Source organism: Microcaecilia unicolor, chromosome 3 (genome assembly GCF_901765095.1).
Source record: "Microcaecilia unicolor chromosome 3, aMicUni1.1, whole genome shotgun sequence".
NCBI classification, from domain to species: Eukaryota; Metazoa; Chordata; class Amphibia; order Gymnophiona; family Siphonopidae; genus Microcaecilia; species Microcaecilia unicolor.
In genome coordinates, this window is record NC_044033.1 from 211,120,921 (window position 1) to 211,148,104 (window position 27,184).

General features: G+C 45.6%; 1 protein-coding gene across 2 annotated transcripts in view; it reads left to right on the forward strand.

The window, feature by feature from the left end:
* The first annotated feature begins 9,585 nt into the window (after nt 1-9,585).
* The window catches only part of C3H6orf136 (chromosome 3 C6orf136 homolog), a 38,617-nt gene continuing 21,018 nt past the window's right edge, over nt 9,586-27,184 (forward strand). Inside the window, exon 1 of one of the 2 annotated variants that reach the window (XM_030197382.1) lies at nt 9,586-9,967. In XM_030197382.1, coding sequence (XP_030053242.1) covers nt 9,827-9,967 — 141 coding nt within the window. In that variant the 5' untranslated portion in view covers nt 9,586-9,826. The remainder of the gene's footprint in view (nt 9,968-27,184) is intronic. The other variant, XM_030197383.1, reaches the window with a different exon arrangement.

The window sequence follows — 27,184 nt, forward strand, 5'->3', positions numbered from 1 at the left end:
TACAGGAACACCAGACCATGGTGAAGAAGGGGTGGGGGTGGGGGGGGACCTTGGGCCTTACAATCACTTAAATGCACTTTATTCTTAAAACATTTTTTACATTTGCCATTCAGATAAAATCATTGTTTTATACAAAGATGGCTGGCTCTGGTGTTTTGTAATTTGCAGTGGTTTTCAGTCCAGTCCTCAGGGACCACCTGGCCAGTTGGGTTTTCAGAATATCCACAATGAATATGAATTAATTCAACTTTTGGACTAATGTGTTAACGTTACTATGTTAAATATTTCACAATCCAGTTTCATTTATATCAATTTTTTAATTTTAAGTAATTACCTTCTTTTCCAATCTATCCTAAACACAAACATTAAACACAAATCACATATCACCTAACACATCTTCTCAAAACAGCAATCATCTGAACTATCTCATAAAATATTGTCACTCATAACTTATTGTCCACAATAGTCAGTGCACGATGCAACAATATGTTACACCGTTACCCAATGTTCGATTTTGGCAACTTCCCAATCTGTTCAAAATATGTAGTCCATCAACCGCCGTATTTGGTCCAAACGATATTCACCAATCGTATGTTAGTCCCACCGATGTTCAACAACCGTGTATATGCTACGATTGCTTCAATATACTGTTGATTTCAAATATTAATAGATGTGAAATCTTCATAGACCATATGTTTCCAAAGGAGACTTGTCTGGCTCTTACTACCATATTTCACTCACATTCACTCCACTGTTAGGTCTCAAAACAGGCCGTGTTTCATTATTCTTCTTCAGGAGACCTTAATTAGCTTCATTAGAGCACCGGGCACACCCAGGTTTCTCTCTGTATTCACGTCGAACTGGGTTGCCTCTCCAACTAACCTTAACTTGATATCTTTATGCAAGAACAAATGTGTTAGTAGAGCATAGCGTTAATAATGATATGTTATGTGTCCTATACTGTTTATTGTAAGCCACATTGAACTCAAATTTATTTGGGATAATGCGGTATTATGTAAAAAAAAATATGTAAGAAAGGGGAATTAAATAATATATATGTTGAATTACATTAACCTGCACTGTAAGGTTTAAGGACATGTGCTCAAAACATAAAGACCCCATATATTTAACTTTAAAATGTTTATTTACAATACAGGTAATGCAATAATGTTAAGAAGAGGCAGTTTTTAGGACTCTTTCACAAGGGAAATGTGCTTTACAAGATTAGAAAGTCTGAATCAGGGGTGTAGCCAGACACCCAAATTTGGGTGGGCCTGGGCCCAAGATGGGTGGGCAGAAGTACTCCGCCTTGTCCCACAAGTGATTTTGTCTCTCCCTCTCTTGCCTGCATCCATATGGTCTCTCAAACATCCACCCTTCCCTGAATACCTTTTTATGTTTAAATCTTTTTATTAAGATTATCAAGGATTATACTTGTCCAAGATTGCCAACAGATAAAAACGAAAAGACTTATACATCAAATAGCTACCCAGCATCTATTGAAGAATGGTTTCTTTTGTTAACACCCCCCCCCCCCATACTAACCAAGCAACCATCTATCCAGTCTCATAACTACTGAAACAACAAGCAAACATTATCATTAGTCCATTGTACCCATAATGATCCCCCCACCTCTCCTCCCTCCCCTCCCTCTTTCTCTTCACCCTCTCTCCCTCAAAAGTTCTGGGCTTGGGATCTGGTGTCACTTCTGTAGGATCGTTGAAGGTGCTATTGTTCTCTCGACGCTCCACTTCAACCTGTGTAGAATCCTCTGCCTGGTGTGGGGCTGAAGGGTAATCCAGTAGTGCTCCCACACCCTGCGAAATGCATTCCGCTCCTGTTCTGAATGAGCAGACTTAGCAAGTCCACACAGTTCCAGGTGTAACAGTTCTGTCATCTTTGTTCTCCACAGTTCTCTTGTGGGTGCCTGAGTCTCTTCCTGAATACCTTTTAAATAGCAGATTTGCACCGGCAGCGAGCAGCAACTAATACACACTGCTCATGTTGGCCCCACGGCCTTTCCTCTGATGTAACTTCCTGTTTCCACAAAGGCGAGAATACATCAGAGGGAAGGCTGCAGGGCTGGTGCGAACAATATGTATCAGTTGCTGCTTGCTGTAGGCAAAGATCTGCTATTTAAAAGGTATGCAGGAGGGACAGTTGGGAGTTTTCGGCTGGTGGGGCTTGGGAATCCCTGCCAGCCACATTATAGATGTGCTGCTATTGGGTGGGCCTGAACCCAAAGTGGGTGGGCCTGGGCCCACCCAAGCCCACCCTTGGCTACGCCACTGGTCTGAATTATAAATTAAACTGGATTAATAGTAACTCACTTTGATGACGGAGGCTGCTGGTTGGAGTGATGAAGGAGATCCTTGCTGGAAAAGAAGTCTTTTTGTTGCAGAGTTGTTGCTGGAGCCTGGAGAGAGTCTTATCTTGGATGTGTGTGAAGTCCAGCAAGGTCCATGGAGGTGCAGATCAGGAAGCAGCAGAGAGGCAAGAGGCAGAGTGAACTGAAAATGTTCCAGGCTTTTTATAATTTCTTGTTGGGCGATAGGCTGGTCAGGTGGGGTGCACTCGATCCAATGAGAACTCAGGGATAGCTGAAAACTGGTTCCATTTAGTTTTGAGATAGAGCATGGTAACTGGTCACATGTTTTAATGACATAATAAGAGTTTCTGTCTGGACATCTGCTGGTAGTGACAGGACTAGGCTTTCTTTTGTTACCCCTTTCTTTTCTACCCCTGAAATCTCAACCAGCATCCAGACCAAGGTTTCAGCCTGCCTATCTGATTCGCTGCCTGGATGTCTCAACGCCATCTAAAACTTACATGGCCAAAACCGAGCTTCTCATCTTTCCCCCTAAACCTACCTCTCCTCTCCCCCCTTTCTCTATTTCTGTGGATGGCACTCTCATTCTCCCTGTCTCATCTGCTCGAAACCTTGGGGTCATCTTTGACTCTTCTCTCTCCTTCTCTGCTCGTATTCAACAGATTGCCAAAACCTGTCTTTTGTTTCTCTATAACATTAGCAAAATCCGTCCCTTCATCTCTGAGCACTCTGCCAGAACCCTTATTCACACTCTTATCACCTCTTGTCTTGATTATTGTAACCTGCTTCTCACCGGCCTCCCTCTTAGCCATCTCTCTCCTCTTCAATCAGTCCAAAACTCTGCTGCGTGACTCATCTTCCGCCAAATTCGCTATGCTCACATTAGCCCCCTCCTTAAGTCACTTCACTGGCTCCCTATCCGTTTCCGTATTCAGTTCAAGCTTCTCTTATTGACCTATAAGTGTATTCACTCTGCCGCTCCCCAGTACCTCTCCACTCTTGTCTCTCCCTACGCCCCCCCTCGAGTACTCCATTCTGTAGATAAATCTCTTATCCGTCCTCTTCTCCTCTACTGCCAATTCTAGACTCTGTTCCTTTTGTCTTGCTGCACCTCACGCCTGGAATAGACTTCCCGAGCCTGTGCGTCTACCCCGTCCTTGGCCATTTTCAAGTCCAAACTTAAAGCCCACCTTTTTACCACTGCTTTTGACTCCTAACCACTACTCACTTGCCCTGTCCTTTATCCTCACCTATTTATTCCCTTACCCTTAATAGTTCTGTCTGTTTACCTGTCTTATCTAGATTGTAAGCTCTTTGAGCAGGGACTGTCTTTTTGTGTATGGTGTACAGCGCTGCGTATGCCTTGTAGCGCTATAGAAATGATAAATAGTAGTAGTTACATTAGATGGTAGATGGGCTTTTCAGTCTCTGAGTCATTGGCTGTGAGTTTCATCCAGTCTTTTTGATTGCTCTCAATATGCAGACTTTTGTTCTTTGGAGATGTGTTGATAGACTGTAAGTATCCACCTGGCTAGCTTTTCTTATCAGTAGTCTCCAGGTGGAAGGTGAAAGTCCAATTTATCTGATAAGGTCTTTGCAGCCGTATATTTTATATATACACTAGTAAAAAAAGGCCCATTTCTGGAGCCAATGAAATGGGTGCTAGCAAGGCTTTCCTGTGGCCCCCTCCCCACCCGTCGTCGCGTCGTCGATATGGGTGAATTGCTCCGCCTCCGCCCTCAACGTCATAACGTTTGACGCGAGGGCGGTGAATTGCTCCGCCTCCGCCCTCAACGTCATAACGTTTGACACAAGGGCGGGGCCCAGAGACTGTGATTTTCGAGGCTTCAGTGACGTCAGCAGCCAATAGAACGTTGAGGGTGAGTTTTATATATATAGACTTGTATCTGATTCCAGCAAAATCAATAACTGTGAAAATTCCTCATATCATGCTACAGCGGGATATAAATGTCACAAATAAATAAATGTGCTTGAGGGAGCTGATATGTGCGGGCCAAGGACACAAATGATGATAAGGTGGAGTCATCAAACAATGAACCCCAGGTCAACAAGCTCTCTTCTTCCCTGGTCCTAAAGACTGAGGAAGATAGACTGAGGGGGAATAAAGAGTTATAGCGAATAGGTGTGAATCAAGATACTGAAAGTCTGATTGCTTGCACATAGAATCCCAAAGCTACAAGGTGTGCAAAGTTGTGGGGCAAGCTTCCACAGCTAAGGCTCAGCAGCATTTGGAGAGCCATAGTAGGTAACGAGTCACTTCTCCTACCATGTCTTGCTCAGTCCGTAGCCATAGTTTGAGTGTAAGCTTGGCACATTCTACTGCAGCCCTCACTCGATCAGCCGTGTAATAGTGACTCAAATTAGGAACACCTAAACCCCCATTTTCCCTGTCTCTATAGAAGACTTTCCTGGGAAGTCTGGGCTTCTTATTGAACCAAATAAATGTAAATATTTCATTCTGAAAGAAATTAGTGACGATACTTGGAAAAGATATACAGCATGATGCAAACAAAGTAACCCCCTACAGTAATTTTGCCATTTTCTCAGCAACCGTTTTAAATTTCAGCGAGAAATTTTACACTCTTACTTAGTCATCATTGTGATGAAATAGTGTGTTTTAAGCCTGTAAAATGTATTAGATATTTCCCTGTTTTTTTTAATCTTTTATTTTGCATTTTCAAAGTTATACAAGCCAGAGCTCAAACACTACAATTCTCCAAAGTGCATTAACTGATCAAATCTTAACCAATATCAATAATGTGTCTTCTGATATAATTCCCATGCCCCCCCCCCCTCCTCTCAACTCCCCTATTTCACTCTTCTGCAAATTATATGGCATTAGGGTTTTACAGTGGAAGCCATCCAGGCTGTATAAGGTTGATATTTCCCTGTTTTAATTATTTCCCGAAGTGTATTTCTCCTATTTGGCCTGCAGGTGGTGTTTCTTTCCTGTAAAGCTATTATGGGGAACTGAATGTTCTTTTTATTTAACACAAGCAGGAAGCAAGCAGCAATATACGTTTAAAACTTGACTGAGCTCTGATTGGCCTGGAGTTTGAAATTAACCAGCAGTTGTTGCTGCCTGGTTGTTGCTTCAGTTTTAGCTTGGGAGAAGAGAGAGAGCTCTTTGCTGAAGCTCTGTAAAAAACAGTTATATTTGATAACTGGTGAACAGCCGTATATGTCCTGATCTCCCCAGGTACTTTCTAGGAAGTATGCAAATGTTTAGTTAGTTTTCTAATTGATCCATTTTCAGTTACTTGTTATTGTTTGCTATTTGCACATTTTGTTTGTCAAGTGTTCCAGGTTCTGAGAATAAACACAATTGTTTGTTCTGCTTGTCTGGATTGATAAAGAATCTTGGTGGTTTGTGTGTTGGGTCTGTAAGTGCTTTCTAGGAACTGTGGGACCACTGGGAGTGTGGCTCCAGTAATCTAGAAATCACTGGGGATAATTTGAGAGAGTGAAACTCTCCCAGAGGAGGTTGTGACCCAGTCGGTGGGAGAAGGGTGCTAGTGTAGAGCACAAGGTGCAGGTGGACCTGAGCTGTGCTGGGGATAGGTTTGATTGAGAACAGGAGACGGCATGAGATCAAAAGTTGAAGCCAATTAGCGTAGACTGTGTCTTCTCTCCTCCATGCAGCTGTCTTTCCACCTACACTCAAAGCAAAAAAAAACAAACAAACCTACAAGCTGCTTCATCCACAGTGTCATTCTTTATTGTTAGTAGCATTTTTATTTAATCTCACATATTTTCAAACATGTCAGCTTGTGCAGCATACGGTTGTATACAGAGGACGTATAATAACGGACTATTTTTTCATAGGTAGAGTAGTAATTTGTTATAAATTGTAATCAGTTGTCATTGGGAGGGGCTGGTTATAGGGACACCCTAGTATGTGTTATATTTGTACAGAGACTTTTTTCCTTCTGGTAGAGGGCCACTAGAACAGACATCATATTATAAGAATCAGGTGCTCAAATTTTGTGTTTCTATCTACTTATTTATGACATTTATATTGCACATTAAACATGAATTAGGTTGAAACCTGGGAGCATTTAAAATCTGTGCCTAGATCAAAAGAGAAAAATGGTTTGTGGGAACTTACTCCTTTTGTTTTGTAGAATGCAGTGGTATATTACAAAAATGCACTTAATATTGTTTATTACTACTATTTAAAAGAGAGATATTCAATAATGAAGGCAGAGCTACCTTCATGTAGAAGTCTAGAGTCAGTCTAAATGTGCCAATATTTTCCAGTTCTGTGATATATATATTTATTTCTTCAAGTCTGTTTGGTTCAATAAACAGGATATCCTTACTGAAATTTGGCCATGTATTTATTGTATAGAACAGTGTAGAAAAATGAGCACAAAGTACAGCCTTTATTAGAGCGATTTCCACCAGCTACAATAATTTTTGAAGCTGTTTTAGTGATACTCAGTTTTGATTTCATCATGATTATATCTACATATGGGATGCTTTCATAGTAACATAATAGATGACGGCAGAAAAAGACCTGCACGGTCCATCCAGTCTGCCCAAGAAGATAAATTCATATGTGCTACTTTTTTATTTGTACTGTCCTCTTCAGTGCACAGACCGTATAAGTCTGGCCAGCCCTATCCCCGCCTCCCAACCACCAACCCCGGCACAGACCCTATAAGTCTGCCCAGCACTATCCCTGCCTCCCACCACCGGCTCTGGCACAGACCGTATAAGTCTGCCCAGCACTATCCCTGCCTCCCACCACCGGCTCTGGCACAGACCGTATATGTCTGCCCAGCACTAGCCCCGCCTCCCATCCACCAGCTCTGCCACCCATTCTAGGCTAAGCTCCTGAGGATCCCTTCCTTCTGCACAGGATTCCTTTATGTTTATCCCACGCATGTTTGAATTCCGTTACCGTTTTCATCTCCACCACCTCCCGTGGGAGGGCATTCCAAGCATCCACCACCCTCTCCGTGAAAAAATACTTCCTGACATTCTTCTTGAGTCTGCCCCCCTTCAATCTCATTTCATGCCCTCTCGTTCTACTGCCTTCCCATCTCCGGAAAAGGTTTGTTTGCGGATTAATACCTTTCAAATATTTGAACGTCTGTATCATATCACCCCTGTTCCTCCTTTCCTCCAGGGTATACATGTTCAGGTCCGCAAGTCTCTCCTCATACGTCTTGTAACGCAAATCCCATACCATCCTCGTAGCTTTTCTTTGCACCGCTTCAATTCTTTTTACATCCTTAGCAAGATACGGCCTCCAAAACTGAACACAATACTCCAGGTGGGGCCTCACCAACGACTTGTACAGGGGCATCAACACCTCTTTTCTTCTGCTGGTCACACCTCTCTCTATACAGCCTAGTAACCTTCTAGTTACGGCCACTGCCTTGTCACACTGTTTCATCGCCTTCAGATCCTCAGATACTATCACCCCAAGATCCCTCTCCCCATCCGTACCTAGCAGACTCTCACCGCCTAACACATATGCCTCTCTTGGATTTCTACTCCCTAAGTGCATCACTTTGCATTTCTTCGCATTGAATTTTAATTGCCAAACCTTAGACCATTCTTCTAGCTTTTTCAGATCCTTTTTCATGTTTTCCACTCCCTGGGGTGTCCACTGTGTTACAAATCTTAGTATCATCCGCAAATAGGCAAACTTTACCTTCTAACCCTTCGGCAATGTCACTCACAAATATATTGAACAGAATCGGCCCCAGCACCGATCCCTGAGGCACTCCACTACTCACCTTTCCCTCCTCCGAGCGAACTCCATTCACCCCACCCTCTGGCGCCTGTCCGTCAACCAGTTCAACACTTTGGGTCCTATCTTCAGCCCATCCAGTTTATTTAAGAGCCTCCTGTGGGGAACCGTGTCAAAAGCCTTGCTGAAATCTAAGTAGATTACGTCTATAGCACGTCCACGGTTCAATTCTCCGGTCACCCAATCAAAGAATTGGTCAAAGTGACAAGTAAAAATAAAAAAAATGTTTTGTCCTCCACCTGCAACAGCCTGTGAGCAACTTGAAGCCAGTGGGGCCCGGGTACAGTGGAGTACTGCCTGCGCGTGTTGGAGCTGTACAGTGGCATCGGGTGCATGCATCATGCGCTGAGAGGTGAGAGCAGCCACCATGTGCTCTCTTCCTCTCTGTCTCGGATTCTGACTTTGCCCTTCCCACTGTCAACACGCCTTCGCCTCTTACTGTAATAAGGCAATGTGCGTCTTGTGTTGCTCACTGCCCCCCCAAACTGGCCTTGATCCTTGCACCCCAATGTATACACACTGTACATTCCCTCACCCTCAGTGCTCTATTCATTTCTGGAATAGCTTTTCACTTAGCCTACTGCACTAAATGTTTAACTACTAGCATTCTTCCACTACTCATGATGTATTGTAAGCCACTTTGAGCCTGCAAAGAGGTGGGATACAAATGCAACAAATAAATAAATAAATAAATAAATTTCTACCCCCACCCCACAGCCACAAGCACATTCCTGCAACAACCAAGGTTAGCAAGATCTTGGGGGTAGCTGGGGAGAATAAGCAGGTTGAAAAAAGTTCCAAGTTACCTTGTAGGAAATAATCACTGCGTTTGAGATTGCAGTATTTCTGTATTCTATGTCCATAAAGCTGCATGCATTTAGATTACATTTTATTATTCCCATGTTAATTCCCTTATTTGACCTGTCTTGATTTTTTTTTTTGTTACATTTGTACCCTGCGCTTTACTACTACTACTTAACATTTCTAGATGGCAGGCTCAATGTGGCTTACATGGGGCAATAGAGGGTTAAGTGACTTGCCCAGAGTCACAAGGAGCTGCCTGTGCCAGCAATCAAACTCAGTTCCCTAGGATCCCCAGGACCAAAGTCCACCACCCTAACCACCAGGCCACTCCTCCACATTAGATTGTATGCACTGTTGAGCAGGGAATGTCTCTTTCATGTTTCATTGTACAGTGCTGTGTACATCTAGTAGCACTATAGAAACGATAAAGAGTAGTAGTTTTTGACATTTTACGGATAGACCACGCATAGGCAGTCCATTATTTCTAATAATCGTTTACTATTGCTTTTAGCTTTCAATAGCGTTTGAAATTGTTTTGGGTGTACTTGTGACTCCGCCTACTGGCTTCAACCCATATAATGGGCTAGATAGCCTCATACCGTCTCCCATGCTTGAAAAGCTCACATGTCCCTGTCAGGCAGCATAGAGTCGCGCATAGGCGCAGTTGAGGATCGTAAGCTCCTCCTGTTGTCCGGACAGGACCGCGCACTGGCGCAGGCGTTGCTCATCGCCCAGCAAGTGACGTCGTGAAGGAGGCGGGCGCAAGGTTAGGCGACGGTTACCGGCTCGAGGCAGCGAGTGTGCGCTGGTTGTGTTTTTGGGTGCAGATTAAGAGGCAACGGCACGTGCTAATCGTTAAGCAGGCAGGCCTGCTGGTGAGGAAAAGTGAGGAGGCGGTGGTAGGGGGAATGTGGCTATGCCGCTGCGGCCGGGCCCCTGGAACTGGGGTGGGGGCTCTGCGGCTGGTCGGCAGCGGAGGAGGAACTCCATCAACCCCGGGGCCCGGCTGCCCCCGCCGCAGGAGGCTGAGCGGCGAAAGCCCTGCGCAGGTGAGTGTAGCGGGAGGCGGCGCGGACACGTGCCCGGCGGCGCGCGCGGCTCTCTCAGTGGAGGTGAGGTGAAGGGCAGGGCGGCCTGTTCCCCTCTCCTTCCATCTTCCTCGCACACCTCCCACTAGCACCGCCCCTTTATTTATATCTTCTGCCCCGCCCCTTCCCTATTTCCCACCGTCTCAGTCTCCACGGTTAGGGTTTCACTTATCAGGCAAAGTTGTTGAAAGGGTGGTGAGTAGTTGTGGGGTGCCTAGGCCAAAGCTTCAAAACCCTTTCCTGGAGAGACACACACACCTCGTGTCATCAGTCAGATTTTCAGGATCACGATCATGAATATACATGAGACAGAGTTGCATATAATGGATCCCTGCTAATTTGCAAACGTATCTCGTGTATATTCATGATGGTAAGCCCGGGAACCTGACTGGCTAGGTATGCCTGCGAGAGAGGGTCGAGAACTGGGTGTTTACACTAAGGGTGCCAACTGGATCTGAATTCACAGGACTACGTTGATCCAGCTCTTGGGTTTTCCCAGTTGCATGCAGGCACTTGTAGTTCTGCTCGTTGTTTTTATTTAGTTCAAATCATTTTTATTGAATTCTCAAGATGATAAAGGCTGAAACAGCTAATAACAATCAGATGGGTGAGGAAAACCCCAAAGTCATTAATAAAGCTCAGGAATGTAAAACATCAAATACCTTTTTTAGAGAGCTTTGTATACCAATGCCCATAGTTTAGGAAACAAATTTCTAGATCTAGAGGCTGTAATGGTAGAAGCCGACTTGGCAGTCATTGAGACGTAGTTCACAGAGAACCATGAGTGGGATATAGTTATACCTGGTAATCTATTCAGGAAGGACAGGGTAGGAAAAAAGGGTAGAGTAGTATTTTATATGTTAAGAATAATATTAAAGTGACAGAATTTCAGGACATACAGGGTAAGGAAGAAGCACTGTAGGTTAATCTGAAAAGAGGGAATAGAAAATCTATTTACATTGGTGTGATATGCAGGCCTCCCTCACAGTCAGAAAAAATGGACGGAGATGTAATCGAAATATTTGCAAGATAGCTAGGAAAGGCGAAGTACTACTGATAGGTGATTTTAATATGCCAGATGTTGATTGGGGCATCCCTGCTGCAAGGTCATCTAGAAGCAAGGGAATCTTGGATTCTCTACAGGAAGAATTGTTCCAGCAGTGGGTAACGGAAGCCATGTGGGATGGAGCTGTTCTAGATCTGGTGCTTACAGATGGGGAGAGTGTTTCTGATGTTACGATGGGAGATCATTTGGCATCAAGTGATCACTGAATGATGTAGTACAATATTATGACACAAGAGGAGAGGGCTTATTCAAGATTGAAGGTCCTACCTAGACTTCAAAAGAACCAACTGTCAAAATGGGGGAATTTCTCAAAGAAGAGGTACGTGGATGGGAACATGTGAAGGAAGTAGAACATCAGTGGACAAAACTGAAAGGAGCTATTTTAAAGACTACAAATCTTTATGTTAGAAAAGTACATAAAAGTAAGAGGAAAAGAAGGCCACTCTGGTTCTCAAACGTCGTAGATGAAAAGGTAAGGGAAAGATGGTTAGCCTTCAAGATGACTCAGAAAGAGGAAGATGGGCATTCCTGCTGTTTCCCTGGGTCCAAGAGCAGCTATTGCTGTCTTGGATGCAGAATTACTAATTAAAGGGGAAACACCTTTTTGCCTTTGATTAGTGTAATGTAAACCCCTGACACAGCCTTTTGAGGTGAAATGTGGCCACGTTGGGTATCTGAAAATAAATCACCTCAGTTATCCATCTTTTAGTGCTATAGCTTCTCTTGTTTGTCTTCAACCAAAGTGGTTTACGTATACTGTTTGCAGGGACCTTTCCTGTCCTTAGTGGGCTCAAAATCAAAGTTTTGTACCTGGGGCAATGGAGGGTTAAGCTGATTTGCCCAGGGTCACAAGGAGCTGCAGTGGGAATCGAATCTAGGTTCTCAGTCTGCTGCACTAACCATTAGGCTACTCCTCCATTCTAAGTACATAAGTAATGCCACACTGGGAAAAGACCAAGGGTCCATCGAGCCCAGCATCTTGTCCACGACAGCAGCCAATCCAGGCCAAGGGCACCTGGCAAGCTTCCCAAACGTACAAACATTATATACATGTTATTCCCGGAATTGTGGATTTTTCCCAAGTCCATTTAGTAGTGGTTTATGGACTTGTCCTTTAGGAAACCATTTAACCCCTTTTTAAACTCTGCCAAGCTAATCGCCTTCACCACGTTCTCCAGCAACGTTTAATTACGCGTTGGGTGAAGAAAGATTTTCTCTGATTTGTTTTAAATTTACTACACTGTAGTTTCATCGCATGCCCCCTAGTCCTAGTATTTTTGGAAAGCGTGAACAGACGCTTCACATCCACCTGTTCAATCCACTCATTATTTTATATACCTCTATCATGTCTCCCCTCAGCCGTCTCTTCTCCAAGCTGAAAAGCCATAGCCTCCTTAGTCTTTCTTCATAGGGAGGTCGTCCCATCCCCACTATCATTTTAGTCGCCCTTCGCTGTACCTTTTCCAATTCCACTATATCTTTCTTGAGGTGCGGCGACCAGAACTGAACACGATACTCAAGGTGCGGTCGCACCATGGAGCGATATAATGGCATTATAACATCCTCACACCTGTTTTCCATACTTTTCCTAATAATACCCAACATTCTATTCGCTTTCTGAGCTGCAGCAGCACACTGAGCAGAAGGTTTCAGTGTATTATCGACGACGACACCCAGATCCCTTTCTTGGTCCGTAACTCCTAACGTGGAACCTTGCATGACGTAGCTATAATTCGGGTTCTTTTTTCCCATATGCATCACCTTGCACTTGCTCACATTAAACGTCATCTGCCATTTAGCCGCCCAGTCTCCCAGTCTCGTAAGGTCCTTCTGTAATTTTTCACAATCCTGTCGCGAGTTAACGACTTTGAATAACTTTGTGTCATCAGCAAATTTAATTACCTCGCTAGTTACTCCCATTTCTAAATCATTTATAAATATATTAAAAAGCAGTGGTCCTAGCACAGACCCCTGAGGAACCCCACTAACTACCCTTCTCCATTGTGAATACTGCCCATTTAACCCCACTCTCTGTAATTATTATAATGATAGAGGTTTATCAATATTCAGAATAGTTCTGCAAATAAAACATTCATAGAACGTAGGATGTAAAGTTTCAACCGAGGAGTTACAGTGCCAGCAGAGATTATTATTAGCATGTAGTTTTGCTTTATATTTCCCTTCTGGAGTCCATAAAGCTGTATGAGCTAAGAAGTACATAGATGGGAGCAAGCTGGCTGATTGTGTTCTGGAAATTCTTGTTCAAACGGTGGCCCCTTGGTATTGAATATGTTGTAAGATTCAATTTTGCAGCCCAGTGGGAAATCAGCCTGATGGAAATATGGAGTGATTTATCAGTTTGTAGGTAGGTGAGAGAATTTTTCCTTCGGTCACCAGCTTTGTACAAAGCACATATATTGAAGATGTCTTGTAACGTATTTATTAAGTTGTAGCCAGTTAAAATATTGTGAAGAAGGTAACTTGTATTTTAGAGACAGTTGATTTGAAGTTATAGAATTGTTGTTTATGGCTAAGATCCATTGAGAAAATTCCATAAGAGTTCTAAAGTTACCGATAATTGTATTAAGGTCGATGAGGAATTTTGGGTTGTACCATAATGACATGGGATGACTTCCAGCTGTTTATATCCATATAATTGTCAATAAACAACAAAGTAAATGAGTTTCTAAATATAATTTAGAATAACACAAGAAGTAATAAGTTATATAGGGATAGGGAATAGTAATATCTCGTTCAAGTTGTAACCAAATTGCATCAAAATCTACATTAGCATCAGATAACCAGAAGAGTCCATACTACTACTACTACTTATCATTTCTATAGCGCTACTAGATGTACGCAGCACTGTACACTTGATGCGCCAAAGAGGCTCCCTGGTGTGTATAAAAGTTGGGAAAATTGACACCACACTTTTCTTTGGAAGCTTTAAAGGGCCCTTTTACCAGGCTGCGGTGAAAGAGGCCCTGTGTTAGCGGCAGTGGCTCTTTTTGCTCTGAGCCAGGGCCCCTTTTACTGCAGCAGGTAAAAAGCCTGAAATAAAATGGCCATGCGGTAAGTTTGCACTTGCTGTGCGTCCTTTTCTCTGGGGGGGGGGGGGGGGGGCACTTACCACCACCCATTGAAGTGGCAGTAAGGGCTCTGGTGGTAATCTCCTGTGGAAATACATTTTTTATATTTCCATTAGTGCTGGAAATGGCGCACACTAGGGGTGAAACTAGCGCTGGCACCCGGGTTGGGCCAGCAGTAGTTCTAGATTCCCCTAAAAGTCTTAAGAGCAATCCTGGGTACCTTATTTTTCCACAAAAAGTTACCAGTGTAGTGTCTGTTGTCTTATAGAATTCTTTGAACAGAGACTTTGAAGCAAAATGTCATCAAAATATAGTTGGTTTGAGGAGTCAGGTACCATTTTAATAGTATCTAATCTGCCCCACCAAGAGAGAAGCAGTGGGGACCATTTAATTGTTGTTTCATCTATTATATTAAGAATTTTTTTTTTTTTAGTGTTAATTAAGGGAGTCTGCTCCGCATCTTTATTAAGCCATATACCTAACTATTTTAATTGTAATATGTTGCCAATATTGGATTGGGTTTTGAATGACTTGAGGGGCATTATTTCTGAGTTTCCCCAGCTTTTATATCCTGAAAAGGAAGAAAATCTTTCAACAGTATTCATTAAGATGTCCTTTTACCAAGCTGTGCTAAAAAGTGGCCAGTGCTGGTGTCGGCATGTGCATTTTCCACACGCTGTAGTTACTTTCAGCATGGCAGTAAAATGACACCTTGCCATATTGTTTTTTAATGGCCATGCGATAATTTCCCCATTCCTCAGCAACCCTCCAGACCGGTCAAGACGCTTGGGTTATGTACTCCTACCAGCAGAGGGAGACTGAGAACACTAAAACTGTATCAATGTATACAGTGGTGGAAATAAGTATTTGATCCCTTGCTGATTTTGTAAGTTTGCCCACTGACAAAGACATGAGCAGCCCATAATTGAAGGGTAGGTTATTGGTAACAGTGAGAGATAGCACATCACAAATTAAATCCGGAAAATCACATTGTGGAAAGTATATGAATTTATTTGCATTCTGCAGAGGGAAATAAGTATTTGATCCCCCACCAACCAGTAAGAGATCTGGCCCCTACAGACCAGGTAGATGCTCCAAATCAACTCGTTACCTGCATGACAGACAGCTGTCGGCAATGGTCACCTGTATGAAAGACACCTCTCCACAGACTCAGTGATTCAGTCAGACTCTAACCTCTACAAAATGGCCAAGGGCAAGGAGCTGTCTAAGGATGTCAGGGACAAGATCATACACCTGCACAAGGCTGGAATGGGCTACAAAACCATCAGTAAGACGCTGGGCGAGAAGGAGACAACTGTTGGTGCCATAGTAAGAAAATGGAAGAAGTACAAAATGACTGTCAATCGACAAAGATCTGGGGCTCCACGCAAAATCTCACCTCGTGGGGTATCCTTGATCATGAGGAAGGTTAGAAATCAGCCTACAACTACAAGGGGGGAACTTGTCAATGATCTCAAGGCAGCTGGGACCACTGTCACCACGAAAACCATTGGTAACACATTACGACATAACGGATTGCAATCCTGCAGTGCCCGCAAGGTCCCCCTGCTCCGGAAGGCACATGTGACGGCCCGTCTGAAGTTTGCCAGTGAACACCTGGATGATGCCGAGAGTGATTGGGAGAAGGTGCTGTGGTCAGATGAGACAAAAATTGAGCTCTTTGGCATGAACTCAACTCGCCGTGTTTGGAGGAAGAGAAATGCTGCCTATGACCCAAAGAACACCGTCCCCACTGTCAAGCATGGAGGTGGAAATGTTATGTTTTGGGGGTGTTTCTCTGCTAAGGGCACAGGACTACTTCACCGCATCAATGGGAGAATGGATGGGGCCATGTACCGTACAATTCTGAGTGACAACCTCCTTCCCTCCGCCAGGGCCTTAAAAATGGGTCGTGGCTGGGTCTTCCAGCACGACAATGACCCAAAACATACAGCCAAGGCAACAAAGGAGTGGCTCAGGAAGAAGCACATTAGGGTCATGGAGTGGCCTAGCCAGTCACCAGACCTTAATCCCATTGAAAACTTATGGAGGGAGCTGAAGCTGCGAGTTGCCAAGCGACAGCCCAGAACTCTTAATGATTTAGAGATGATCTGCAAAGAGGAGTGGACCAAAATTCCTCCTGACATGTGTGCAAACCTCATCATCAACTACAGAAGACGTCTGACCGCTGTGCTTGCCAACAAGGGTTTTGCCACCAAGTATTAGGTCTTGTTTGCCAGAGGGATTAAATACTTATTTCCCTCTGCAGAATGCAAATAAATTCATATACTTTCCACAATGTGATTTTCCGGATTTAATTTGTGATGTGCTATCTCTCACTGTTACCAATAACCTACCCTTCAATTATGGGCTGCTCATGTCTTTGTCAGTGGGCAAACTTACAAAATCAGCAAGGGATCAAATACTTATTTCCACCACTGTAAGCCACCTGCCAACCCCCAAGCAGCCAGTAAATCTCAGTCTCCAGCAGAGGGTACACGTGCAGCCTGAGCAGTCAGTCTGGTCTGGTAGGCCTGGGATTTGTTTTAGGCCTTTTGTTGGTTAGCACCCTGTACTTAGAATCTGTGTCCTTCGGGGAAGTGGGTTCGGTGGGGCTCCGTTTTTCCCCTGGGGTGTCACACCCAGTGATCATGTCCCTCCCCCTGCTGTGCTCTCCTGAGCAGTCAGCCCTGTGCCTCGGCTCCTGTGTGATTGCAGGAACCTTGAGAGCCATAGCCCTTGTCAGCTTTTAGCAACTGGGCTGGGAGGTAAGAAGCCAGTTGAAAAAAAAAAAAAGAAAAGCTCTGCTTGTTTGTTTTGGGGCTGACTGGGAAAGCTACAGTGCGTTTGTGAGAGAGAGTAAGCCTGGGCGCTGCTGCCTGTTGGGTTGCTTACCTCCTTTCTTCCCTGAGGGATGTCAGCGGGGAAACCGTCCCGTTGCTGGTTCTGTGCGCGCTGAGGTGTGGATGCGCCGGGGGCACAATGCAGTCTCTGTGGGGAGCCGAAACCGCCTCTTTCTTCGCTTCCGGTATTGTCTGCAGAGCTTTCTGGGGTCAGCTCGGGCTCTGTTGATACGTCTTTGCTCCTGGGTGCTGTAGCGGCGGTTTCAATTTTGGCGGGAACCGTCGCCATCTTGGATTCCTCTGGCCCTGCAGTTCCGCTTCAGATGTTGCAGGATTTTCAGGTGCAGAACATAGGCTGGTCTTCTGAGTGCTCAGGGGCATGGGATTCCCACCTGATTTTATTTGGTCGATGTTCCAGGCGTGGAAGTCAGGATCCCAGCAGGCAGACCTTCAGAAGGGGGTAGGTCCCTCTAGTTGCCAAGCACCCTAGTCTGGAGTGGTCAGAAGACCATGAGTTTTTATCCTTACAGCACTCGGAAGAGGAGTGCAGTGATCTTGGAGATGACGTTCTTTTGGACACCTGTCCTGAGGAGGAGGGGTCCTTGCCAGGTGAGTGAGGATCTTTCATAGAGATGAGCTGGCTGAATTGATTGATCAGGTGGTTGCTACACTTAAATTTGATTCTCCTGAGACCACGGTGTGGAGGTAAAGCAGGTAGACCCGTTGGTTAAGGGTATTCTTCGGTCTTCCCGTTCTTTTCCCATTAATAAAGACCTCACAGATATGGTCATGCAGGAGTGGTCTTCCCCAGATTCTGCTTGTAGGGTGGCTAGAGCTATGGCGAGGCTTTATCCTCTTCCACAAGAGGATAGGGACTCCTTAAAGTCTCCTACAGTAGACGCGGTGGTGATGGCGGTCACTAAAGCCACTGCTATTCCTGTTGATGGGGGGCTGCGCTCAGAGATCCTCAAGATAGGAAGTTGGAATCCTTTATTAGGCGTAGTTTTGATCTGTCCGCCTTGTCGCTGCAGACCTCGGTGTGTGGAGGTTTAGTAGCTCGTGATTGCTTCCGCTGGGCTGAAAAACTCTTAGATGATCCGGCGGTGGATAGATCTTCCTGGGTGCAGGAACTAGCCAAGCTGGAGATGGGCTCTTCTTTCTTAGCGGATGCTCTTTATGATTTGCTGCGAGCGTCGGCAAAAAGTATGGCATTGGTTGTGGGAGCTCGTCGGGCTCTTTGGCTTCGAGGTTGGGTCGCAGATCCGGCCTCTAAGTCCAAGTTGTGTTCTCTCCCCTTCAAGGGTTCTGTGCTGTTTGGGGATGAGCTGAATAAGTTGGTACGCGGTCTTGGGGATGCTAAGGTACCGTGCCTGCCAGAGATGCGTCCCAGAACAGGTGGTTGAGGGCTAACGGGCTGTGGTCGTCTGCGAGATGCTCGGCGGTACAGACCGGATAGGGCATATGGTGCGCCTAGAGGGCGATTGTTTTTCAGCCTACGCAGCCCTTTCATGGAGGCCGCCGGGGAGGTCGGGATGCATCTTCGGTGGGTTCCGCCTCGTTGTGTGCCTCACAACGAAGGTGTGCATGTCCAGCGTCTGGTTCGCGTGGGTGCTCGTCTACGTCAGTTTGACCACAGGTGGACCCACATCACGTCGGATCAGTGGGTGCTCGAAGTGGTACGCGATGGGTATGCCCTAGAGTTCGATGGCCCTCTTCCCAATTTTTTTTTTCTGGGATCTCTGTGTCGCTCTCATCTCAAGGCCAGGGCAATTCGCCAAACCCTCCTTCGGTTGATCAATCTGGGGGCTGTGGTTCCCGTACCCACCTCAGAGAGGGGGCGGGTTGTTACTCGATTTATTTCGTGGTTCCCAAGAAGGAGGGTGCCTTCTGGCCTATTTTAGATCTTAAAAGGGTCAATGGGGCGCTGAAGGTTCCCTCCTTCCGGATGGAGACTTTGCGTTCGGTCATCGTAGCGGTTCAGTCGGGGGAGTTTCTCACTTCATTGAATCTGACAGAAGCCTATCTACATATTCCCATCCGGGCGGCGCATCAACGTTTTCTTCGTTTTGCGGTCTTAGGACAGCATTTTCAATTCTGTGCTCTGCCGTTCGGTCTTGCGACATCGCCTCGTACCTTTTCCAGGTTCCTTTTCCAGGTTTATGGTGGTCGTAGCAGCGGCATTGAGGAAGCAAGGAATCTTGGTCCATCCGTATCTCGACGATTGATTTGAGCCAAGTCAAGGCAGGAGAGTGTAGAGGCGACCACGAGAGTGGTGAGTTTCTTGGAGTCGCTCGGTTGGGTAGTGAACTTGGACAAGAGTCACCTAGTTCCGTCACAGTCCCTGGAGTATCTGGGAGTTCGTTTTGACACGTTGAAGGGGCTCGGATTGTCAAGATGCAGGCTCTGATTCGTCAGCTTTGCTCCAAGAGACTTCCTTTAGCTCGCTCTTATCTGCAGGTATTGGGTCTCATGGCAGCGTTGATAGAAGTAGTTCCGTGGGCCCGGGCTCACATGCGGCAGTTAGTCGTCCCTGCTGGATCGCTGGTCTCCTTAGACTCAGGACTTGGAGGAAAGACTCTTTATGCCGGATGCTCCCCGCCTCAGCCTTCAGTGGTGGCTTCACACGCCAAATCTGGAGAAGGGCATGCCCTTGGATCCTCCGGACTGGATTGTTCTCACCACGGATGCCAGTTTGGGAGCTTGGGGGGCCCATTGCCTCGGACAGGTTGTCCATGGCAATTGGTGGTCGTCTGAAAACGCGGGCAATCCGTTTGGCTCTCCAGGCTCTTCAGTATCTTCTAGGCGGCAAGGTGGTCCGGGTTCTGTCCGACAATGCCACGGCCGTCGCATATGTCAGTCATCAAGGGGGCACGAAGAGTCGAGTGGTCGCCAAGGAGACAGCGGATCTAATGCGTTGGGCGGAAGTTCATCTGCAGTGTCTCTCAGCAGGTCACGTGGCCGGCGTGGACAATGTGAGCGTGGATTTTCTGAGCAGACACACATTGGACCCCAGAGAGTGGTCGCTTCATCGTCCGCTGTTTCATCGTCTGGTGACGGAGTGGGGTCTGCCTGTGATGGACCTAATGGCGACGTCCGCCAATGCTCAGGTGCCCCGGTTTTTCAGTCGTCGTCAGGATCCACGGTCCAAGGGGATCGACGCCCTGGTGCTTCCATGGCCTCCTCAACAGCTGTTGTATGTGTTTCCTCCTTGGGCCCTAGTAGGTCGTGTAGTTCAGAGGATAGAGCGGCACTTAGGCATGGTGATTCTGGTAGCTCCGAATTGGCCTCGTCGTCCGTGGTACGGAGATCTAGTGCGTCTGGCAGTTCTGGGTCCGCTGTCTCTGGAGGAGTCGGTGTTGTTAGTGCAAGGCCCCATAGTGATGCCCGATCCGTCTCCGTTCTCGCTTTCGGCTTGGCTCTTGAGAGGAACAGGTTGCAGAAGAAAGGGTTTTCGTCCAGAGGAATTAATACTCTGTTGCAGTCCCGTAAACGGTCCCTCTCCGTCGCTTATGTTCCTGTGTGGCGAATTTTTGCAAATTGGTGTCAGGAGCGTTCTTATTCTCCTTGGCGCATTTCAGTTCCCGGAAGTGCTAGAATTTTTGCAAGATGGTGTGGATAGAGGTCTCGCTCTTTCCTCTTTGAAGGTATAGGTGGCGGCTTTGGCTTGTTTCCGTGGGAAGGTACAGGGTGTATCCTTGGCCTCTTCTCTGGACGTGGTTTGTTTTTTTGCGGGGCGTGAAGTTGATTTGTCCGCCGCAGCGTCAGGTGGTTCCTCTGTGGGATTTGAATCTGGTGTTGGAGGTGTTGGTGGGTTCCCCCTTTGAGCCTTTGGTTTCGAGTACTTTTAAAGATTTCACTCTGAAGACGGTGTTTTTGGTGGCTATTGCTTCGGCTTGGCGGATTTTGGAGTTGCAGGCTTTGTCATGCTCCTTTTTTGACTTTCTAAGGAAAAGGTGTCCCTGAAGCCCGTTCCATCCTTTTTACCTCAGGTGGTTTCCTCTTTTCATGTGAATATGGACATTTCTTTGCCGGTTTTGGGCAATAGGTCGGGAGATTCGACTCAACGCCGTTTAGCTAAATTGGATGTTCGTCGACCTTTGCGTTCCTACTTGACAAGGACTCAAGTGTTTTGGGCCTCTGTTAGGTTGTTTGTGTTGTATGGGGGACCTAAGAAGGGTGCTGCAGCTTCTAAAGCAACGATATCCAGATGGTTGAAAGAGGCAGTTTCTTCGGCATACTTGCTCAAGGGGCGTGAGGTGCCTTCGGTACTTAAGGCGCATTCTACTCAGGGGGTGGCTTCCTCCTGGGCTGAAAGTAGTTTGATTCCTCCTCAAGATATTTGCAGAGCGGCTTTCTGGTCCTCTCTGCATTCTTTTGTGAAGCATTATAGGATTGATGTGTAGGCTAGAGAGGATGCGAGTTTTGGTTTGGCATTCTGACTTCTGGTTTTTGGGGTTCCCACCCTTAGACTGTTTACTGCTTTGGTACATCCCAAGTGTCTTGACCGGTCTGGAGGGTCGCTGAGGAAGGTGAAATTAGGCCTTACCTGCTAATTTTCTTTCCTCTAGCCCCTCCAGACCGGTGAAGAACCCACCTGGTATGTTTTAGTCTAGTGTGGTCTGCAGACTGGTTTTGGTTTTGTGCCTCAGGGTTGCTATGACTGATAGGTCTTTAGTTCTGGACTTCTCGTTTTCTGAAGTTCAGTGGTAGTAGCCTATGCGTTGTCAGGGGCAGACCGCAGCGCTTTGGTGTTCGGTCGACAGAAGCACATTCGTGTCTGTTTTGAGACCTCTCTAACCTCATCTCTATTCCTCTACTCCCCTCCTCTTCTCTGCCCTTCTCTTGCGCCCTATGGAATGCCCGCTCTATCTGTAACAAACTCCCCTATATCCAGGACCTCTTTATCTCGCGTCACCTCCATCTGCTCGCCATAACAGAAACCTGGCTCTGCCCTGATGACTCTGCTTCAGTCGCAGCCCTGTGCCATGGCGGTTATCTATTTTCACATACTCCTCGCCCTGCTGGCCGTGGGGGCGGTGTTGGACTACTTCTCTCTCCCTCCTCCAGATTTCAACCCCTTCTTCCACCTCAATCTCACTGTTTTTCCTCCTTTGAAGTCCACTCTATCCGCCTTTTCTCTCCTCTGCCTCTTCGAATAGCGGTCATTTATCGTCCCCCTGATAAGTCCCTTTCATCCTTTCTCAGTGACTTTGATGCCTGGCTTGCCTTCTTCCATGATCCTTCCTCCCCCTCTCTCATCCTTGGTGACTTTAATATTCCTGCTAATGATCCTTCCAACTCTTATATTTCCAAGTTACTCGCTTTAACGTCGTCCTTTAATCTCCAACTATGCTCCACCTCCCCCACTCATCAAAATGGTCACTGTCTAGATCTCATCTTCTCCTCCAACTGTTCACCCTCTAGTTTCCTTGCCTCCGATCTTCCCCTCTCTGATCACCATCTTATAACTTTCACACTTAAATCTCCTCCCTCCCAGTCCCGTCCTATCCTATCTAATTTATCTAGGAATCTTCACGACATTGACCCTTCATCTCTATCCTCCCATGTTTCAAACCTCCTCTCTACTGTGGCACCATCCACGTCTGTCAACGAGGCTGTTTCTTCTTACAACAATACTCTATCCTCTGCCTTAGACACTCTTGCACCTTTGATGACCCGCCCTGTAAGGCGTACAAAACCCCAACCTTGGCTGACTTCTAATATCCGCTACCTACGTTCCTGTTCCCGCTCCGCCGAACGCCTCTGGCGGAAATCTCGGGCCCTTGCTGATTTCTTACACTTTAAGTTCATGCTGACCTCCTTCCAATCTGCTCTTTTACGTGCCAAACAGGATTATTATATCCAACTGACCAACTCTCTTGGCTCTAATCCTCGACTTCTCTTCACCACATTGAACTCTCTCCTCAAGGTGCCCCCTCCCCCAACTCCCCCTTCACTATCTCCTCAGACCCTTGCTGAATTCTTTCACAACAAGGTTCAAAAGATAAACCTTGCTTTCTCTACCTCACCAGCTCTCCCTCCACTAGTCCGTTCCCCTCTCTCTCCTTCCCCTCATTCCCTTTCCTCCTTTCCTGAAGTTACTATTGAGGAAACTACACTTCTCCTTTCTTCCTCAAAATGTACCACCTGTTCCTCTGATCCCATTCCCACCCACCTTCTTAATGCCATCTCTCCTACTCTTATTCCTTTTATCTGTCACATTCTCAACCTCTCACTTTCCACTGCGACTGTCCCTGCTGCCTTTAAACATGCTGTGGTCACACCTCTCCTTAAGAAGCCTTCACTTGACCCTACTTGTCCCTCTAATTACCGACCCATCTCCCTCCTTCCTTTTCTCTCCAAATTACTTGAGCGTGCTGTTCACCGCCGCTGCCTTGATTTTCTCTCCTCACATGCTATTCTTGACCCATTACAATCTGGTTTTCGCCCTCTCCACTCAACCGAAACTGCGCTTACTAAAGTCTCCAATGACCTATTACTGGCTAAATCCAGAGGTCAATATTCCATCCTCATTCTTCTTGATCTTTCCGCTGCTTTTGACACTGTCGATCACAGCATACTTCTCGATACCCTGTCCTCACTTGGATTCCAGGGCTCTGTCCTTTCCTGGTTCTCTTCCTACCTCTCCCTCCGCACCTTTAGTGTTCACTCTGGTGGATCCTCTTCTACTTCTATCCCTCTGCCTGTCGGCGTACCCCAGGGTTCTGTTCTTGGTCCCCTCCTCTTTTCTATCTACACTTCTTCCCTTGGTTCATTAATCTCATCCCATGGCTTTTCCTACCACCTCTATGCTGATGACTCCCAAATCTACCTTTCTACCCCTGATATCTCACCTTGCATCCAAACCAAAGTTTCAGCGTGCTTGTCTGACATTGCTGCCTGGATGTCTCAACGCCACCTGAAATTAAATATGACCAAAACCGAGCTTCTCATTTTCCCCCCCAAACCCACCTCCCCGCTCCCCCCGTTTTCTATTTCTGTTGATGGCTCTCTCATTCTCCCTGTCTCCTCAGCTCGAAACCTTGGGGTCATCTTTGACTCTTCTCTCTCCTTCTCTGCTCATATCCAGCAGACCGCCAAGACCTGTCGTTTCTTTCTTTACAACATCCGTAAAATCCGCCCCTTTCTTTCCGAGCACTCTACCAAAACCCTCATCCACACCCTTGTCACCTCTCGTTTAGACTACTGCAATCTGCTTCTTGCTGGCCTCCCACTTAGTCACCTCTCCCCTCTCCAGTCAGTTCAAAACTCTGCTGCCCGTCTCATCTTCCGCCAGGGTCGCTTTACTCATACTACCCCTCTCCTCAAGACCCTTCACTGGCTCCCTATCCGTTTTCGCATCCTGTTCAAACTTCTTCTACTAACCTATAAATGTACTCACTCTGCTGCTCCCCAGTATCTCTCCACACTCGTCCTTCCCTACACCCCTTCCCGTGCACTCCGCTCCATGGATAAATCCTTCTTATCTGTTCCCTTCTCCACTACTGCCAACTCCAGACTTCGCGCCTTCTGTCTCGCTGCACCCTACGCCTGGAATAAACTTCCTGAGCCCCTACGTCTTGCCCCATCCTTGGCCACCTTTAAATCTAGACTGAAAACCCACCTCTTTAACATTGCTTTTGACTCGTAACCACTTGTAACCACTCGCCTCCACCTACCCTCCTCTCTTCCTTCCCGTTCACATTAATTGATTTGATTTGCTTACTTTATTTATTTTTTGTCTATTAGATTGTAAGCTCTTTGAGCAGGGACTGTCTTTCTTCTATGTTTGTACAGCGCTGCGTATGCCTTGTAGCGCTATAGAAATGCTAAATAGTAGTAGTAGTAGTAGTAGTAGTAGTAGTTCTGAGTACAGGGTTCTATGTATTCGTTTTATGTGTTTGATTGTTCTTTTCTGCTTTGTTACTGATTTACTGGCTGCTTGGGGGTTGGCAGGTGGCTTATACATTGTTACAGTTTTAGTGTTCTCAGTCTCCCTCTGCTGGTAGGAGTGCATAACCCAAGCATCTTGACCGGTCTGGAAGGTCTAGAGGAAAGAAAATGAGCAGGTAAGGCCTAATTTCACCTTAGCGAGTGGTCATTACTGCGCTATTGCCACCTATTTAGGAGGCAGTAAGGGCTCCTGCGCTGGTAGAGCGTGATAATGTACCCACACTACCTGATTAGTGCAGGCACACCTATTCTCTGCCCATGGGCATGCCTTCTGTCCTGGAAAATAAAAAATATTTTCCAAAATATTTTCCAGTGTAGGATTAGTGCGCACTGAGCAGGAAACTACCATGGGATGCCTCAGTGCGTCCCGAAGTAGTGCCCTTTTAGCGCGCACGGTCAACCTACCACGCCTTGAAAAGAACTCCTAACTGTGGAATTGATCTGTGGTTGACCTAAAATCAAGAGTAAATTATCAGCATAAACTGCAACTTTAATCCCATTAGATGTACTAATGCCAAAAATATTTGGGGTTTTAACATATTACTATTAATAGAGGTTCAAGGGCTAGGTTGAAAAGGAGAGGAGATCGTGGGCATCCTTGTCTCATTCCATATCTAATCAAATGGATTTAGTTAGTTATTGATTAGTATCTGGGAAGACAGATTATTATATGGTATTTGAAGCCAATTGCAGAAATTGAGGCCTAGATTAAACCACTCTACAGTTTTGAAATTCTGCTCTGTGTCCATCTGGACCTGGTGCTTTATTTGCTGCCATTGATTTAATAGTGATTCTAAGTTCTTTCCCAGATAGAGAAGCTCCCAAGGTTTCCTGCTGTTTATTAGTGAGAGTAGGATGATCCACATTTTTGAGGAAAGAGTCAATCATATCTGAATTTGGATCATCCTCTTTCACTAATAAACAGCAGGAAAGTTTGGGAGCTTCTATATAGTTTGTAACTGGCCATTTTACTAGTTAAATTGTTATATTGATATTTTACTGTAAATAGTTCTTTAAGTATTGTTGATGAAGAAGATGTTTGATATTTAGCTTCTAGAATTGTAATTTTATCTTCAAATCCAAGGTTATCAAGTTTCCGTTTCTTAGAAGTATAACTGATTATTTCTTATTTAAAGGTGGTTTTAATTGTTTCCCAGAGTAGTATGGCATCATATTCAAGTAGGGGGATTATATAGGAAGAAAGTGCTGGATAGATAATGGTGTGGGGACAAAGTTTGTCCTTGCCTTGCCCCCGCAGGTTTTGTCTCCATCCCCATGGGCTCTGTCCTCATCTGCAGAAGCCTCGAACAATTATGATTTTACATTTAAATCTTTAAAAAGTATAAAAAGGAACAATATGCTGTGCAACTATTGTGTATACATTTAAAATAGAAAATAATAGCAACAGTGAGCAGCTATAATAACCCTCCTCACCACCACCCTCTACCCTTCCCCAACCCCAGCAATAGCTGATTTCTACTACCCCAAGGAATCCTAATCCACCCTGTTAAAATGTCCAGGGGTACAAAATACTACTACTACTACTACTATTTGACATTTCTAAAGCGCTACTAGGGTTACGCAGCGCTGTACAACTGTTCTGTATGCCCTTGAGGGGAGAAATATGCCCTATGAAGCACTGTCTAGCTCTCCTGTCTTCCACAATCCTTCCTTCAGTAGAAGTTGTCTTCTTAGAAGATGTACTGGTAGCAGGATGTACAGCATCCCCCATGCAAATTTTGCTAGTTGTAGCCAGCATATTTGCTTGTTTTTCCAAAACATCAAAATATCGTTGTCTGCATCACTCAAACATAAATAATAGTCCAGTTCATTAACAGGCTTCAAAGTAGAAAATGACTTAGGGACAAAGAGTGTCCCCGTCCCCATGCACGCTGTCTGCATCCCTGCTCTGTCCCCATCCCCGCGGTTACAGCGGGTCCCTGTTTCATTCTCTAGTGCTGAAGAGAATCAGGGTCCAGAAGAAGGCCATTTGTTAAATCTCCCTTGAGATTTCCTGAATAGGTCTATAATGTCAGAGATACATCAGCATGATCAGAATTGGAAAACTTGTACAGGCAGCCACATCTAATATCTATTTTGGTATATGTTTCATGAGGAGCAGAGTAAAATTATCCTGCATGGGTTAGTGAGATTTAGGACCCTGTTTACAAAGGCATGCTAGCGTTTGTAGTGCACACAAACTATGTAGATACCCATTATATTCCTG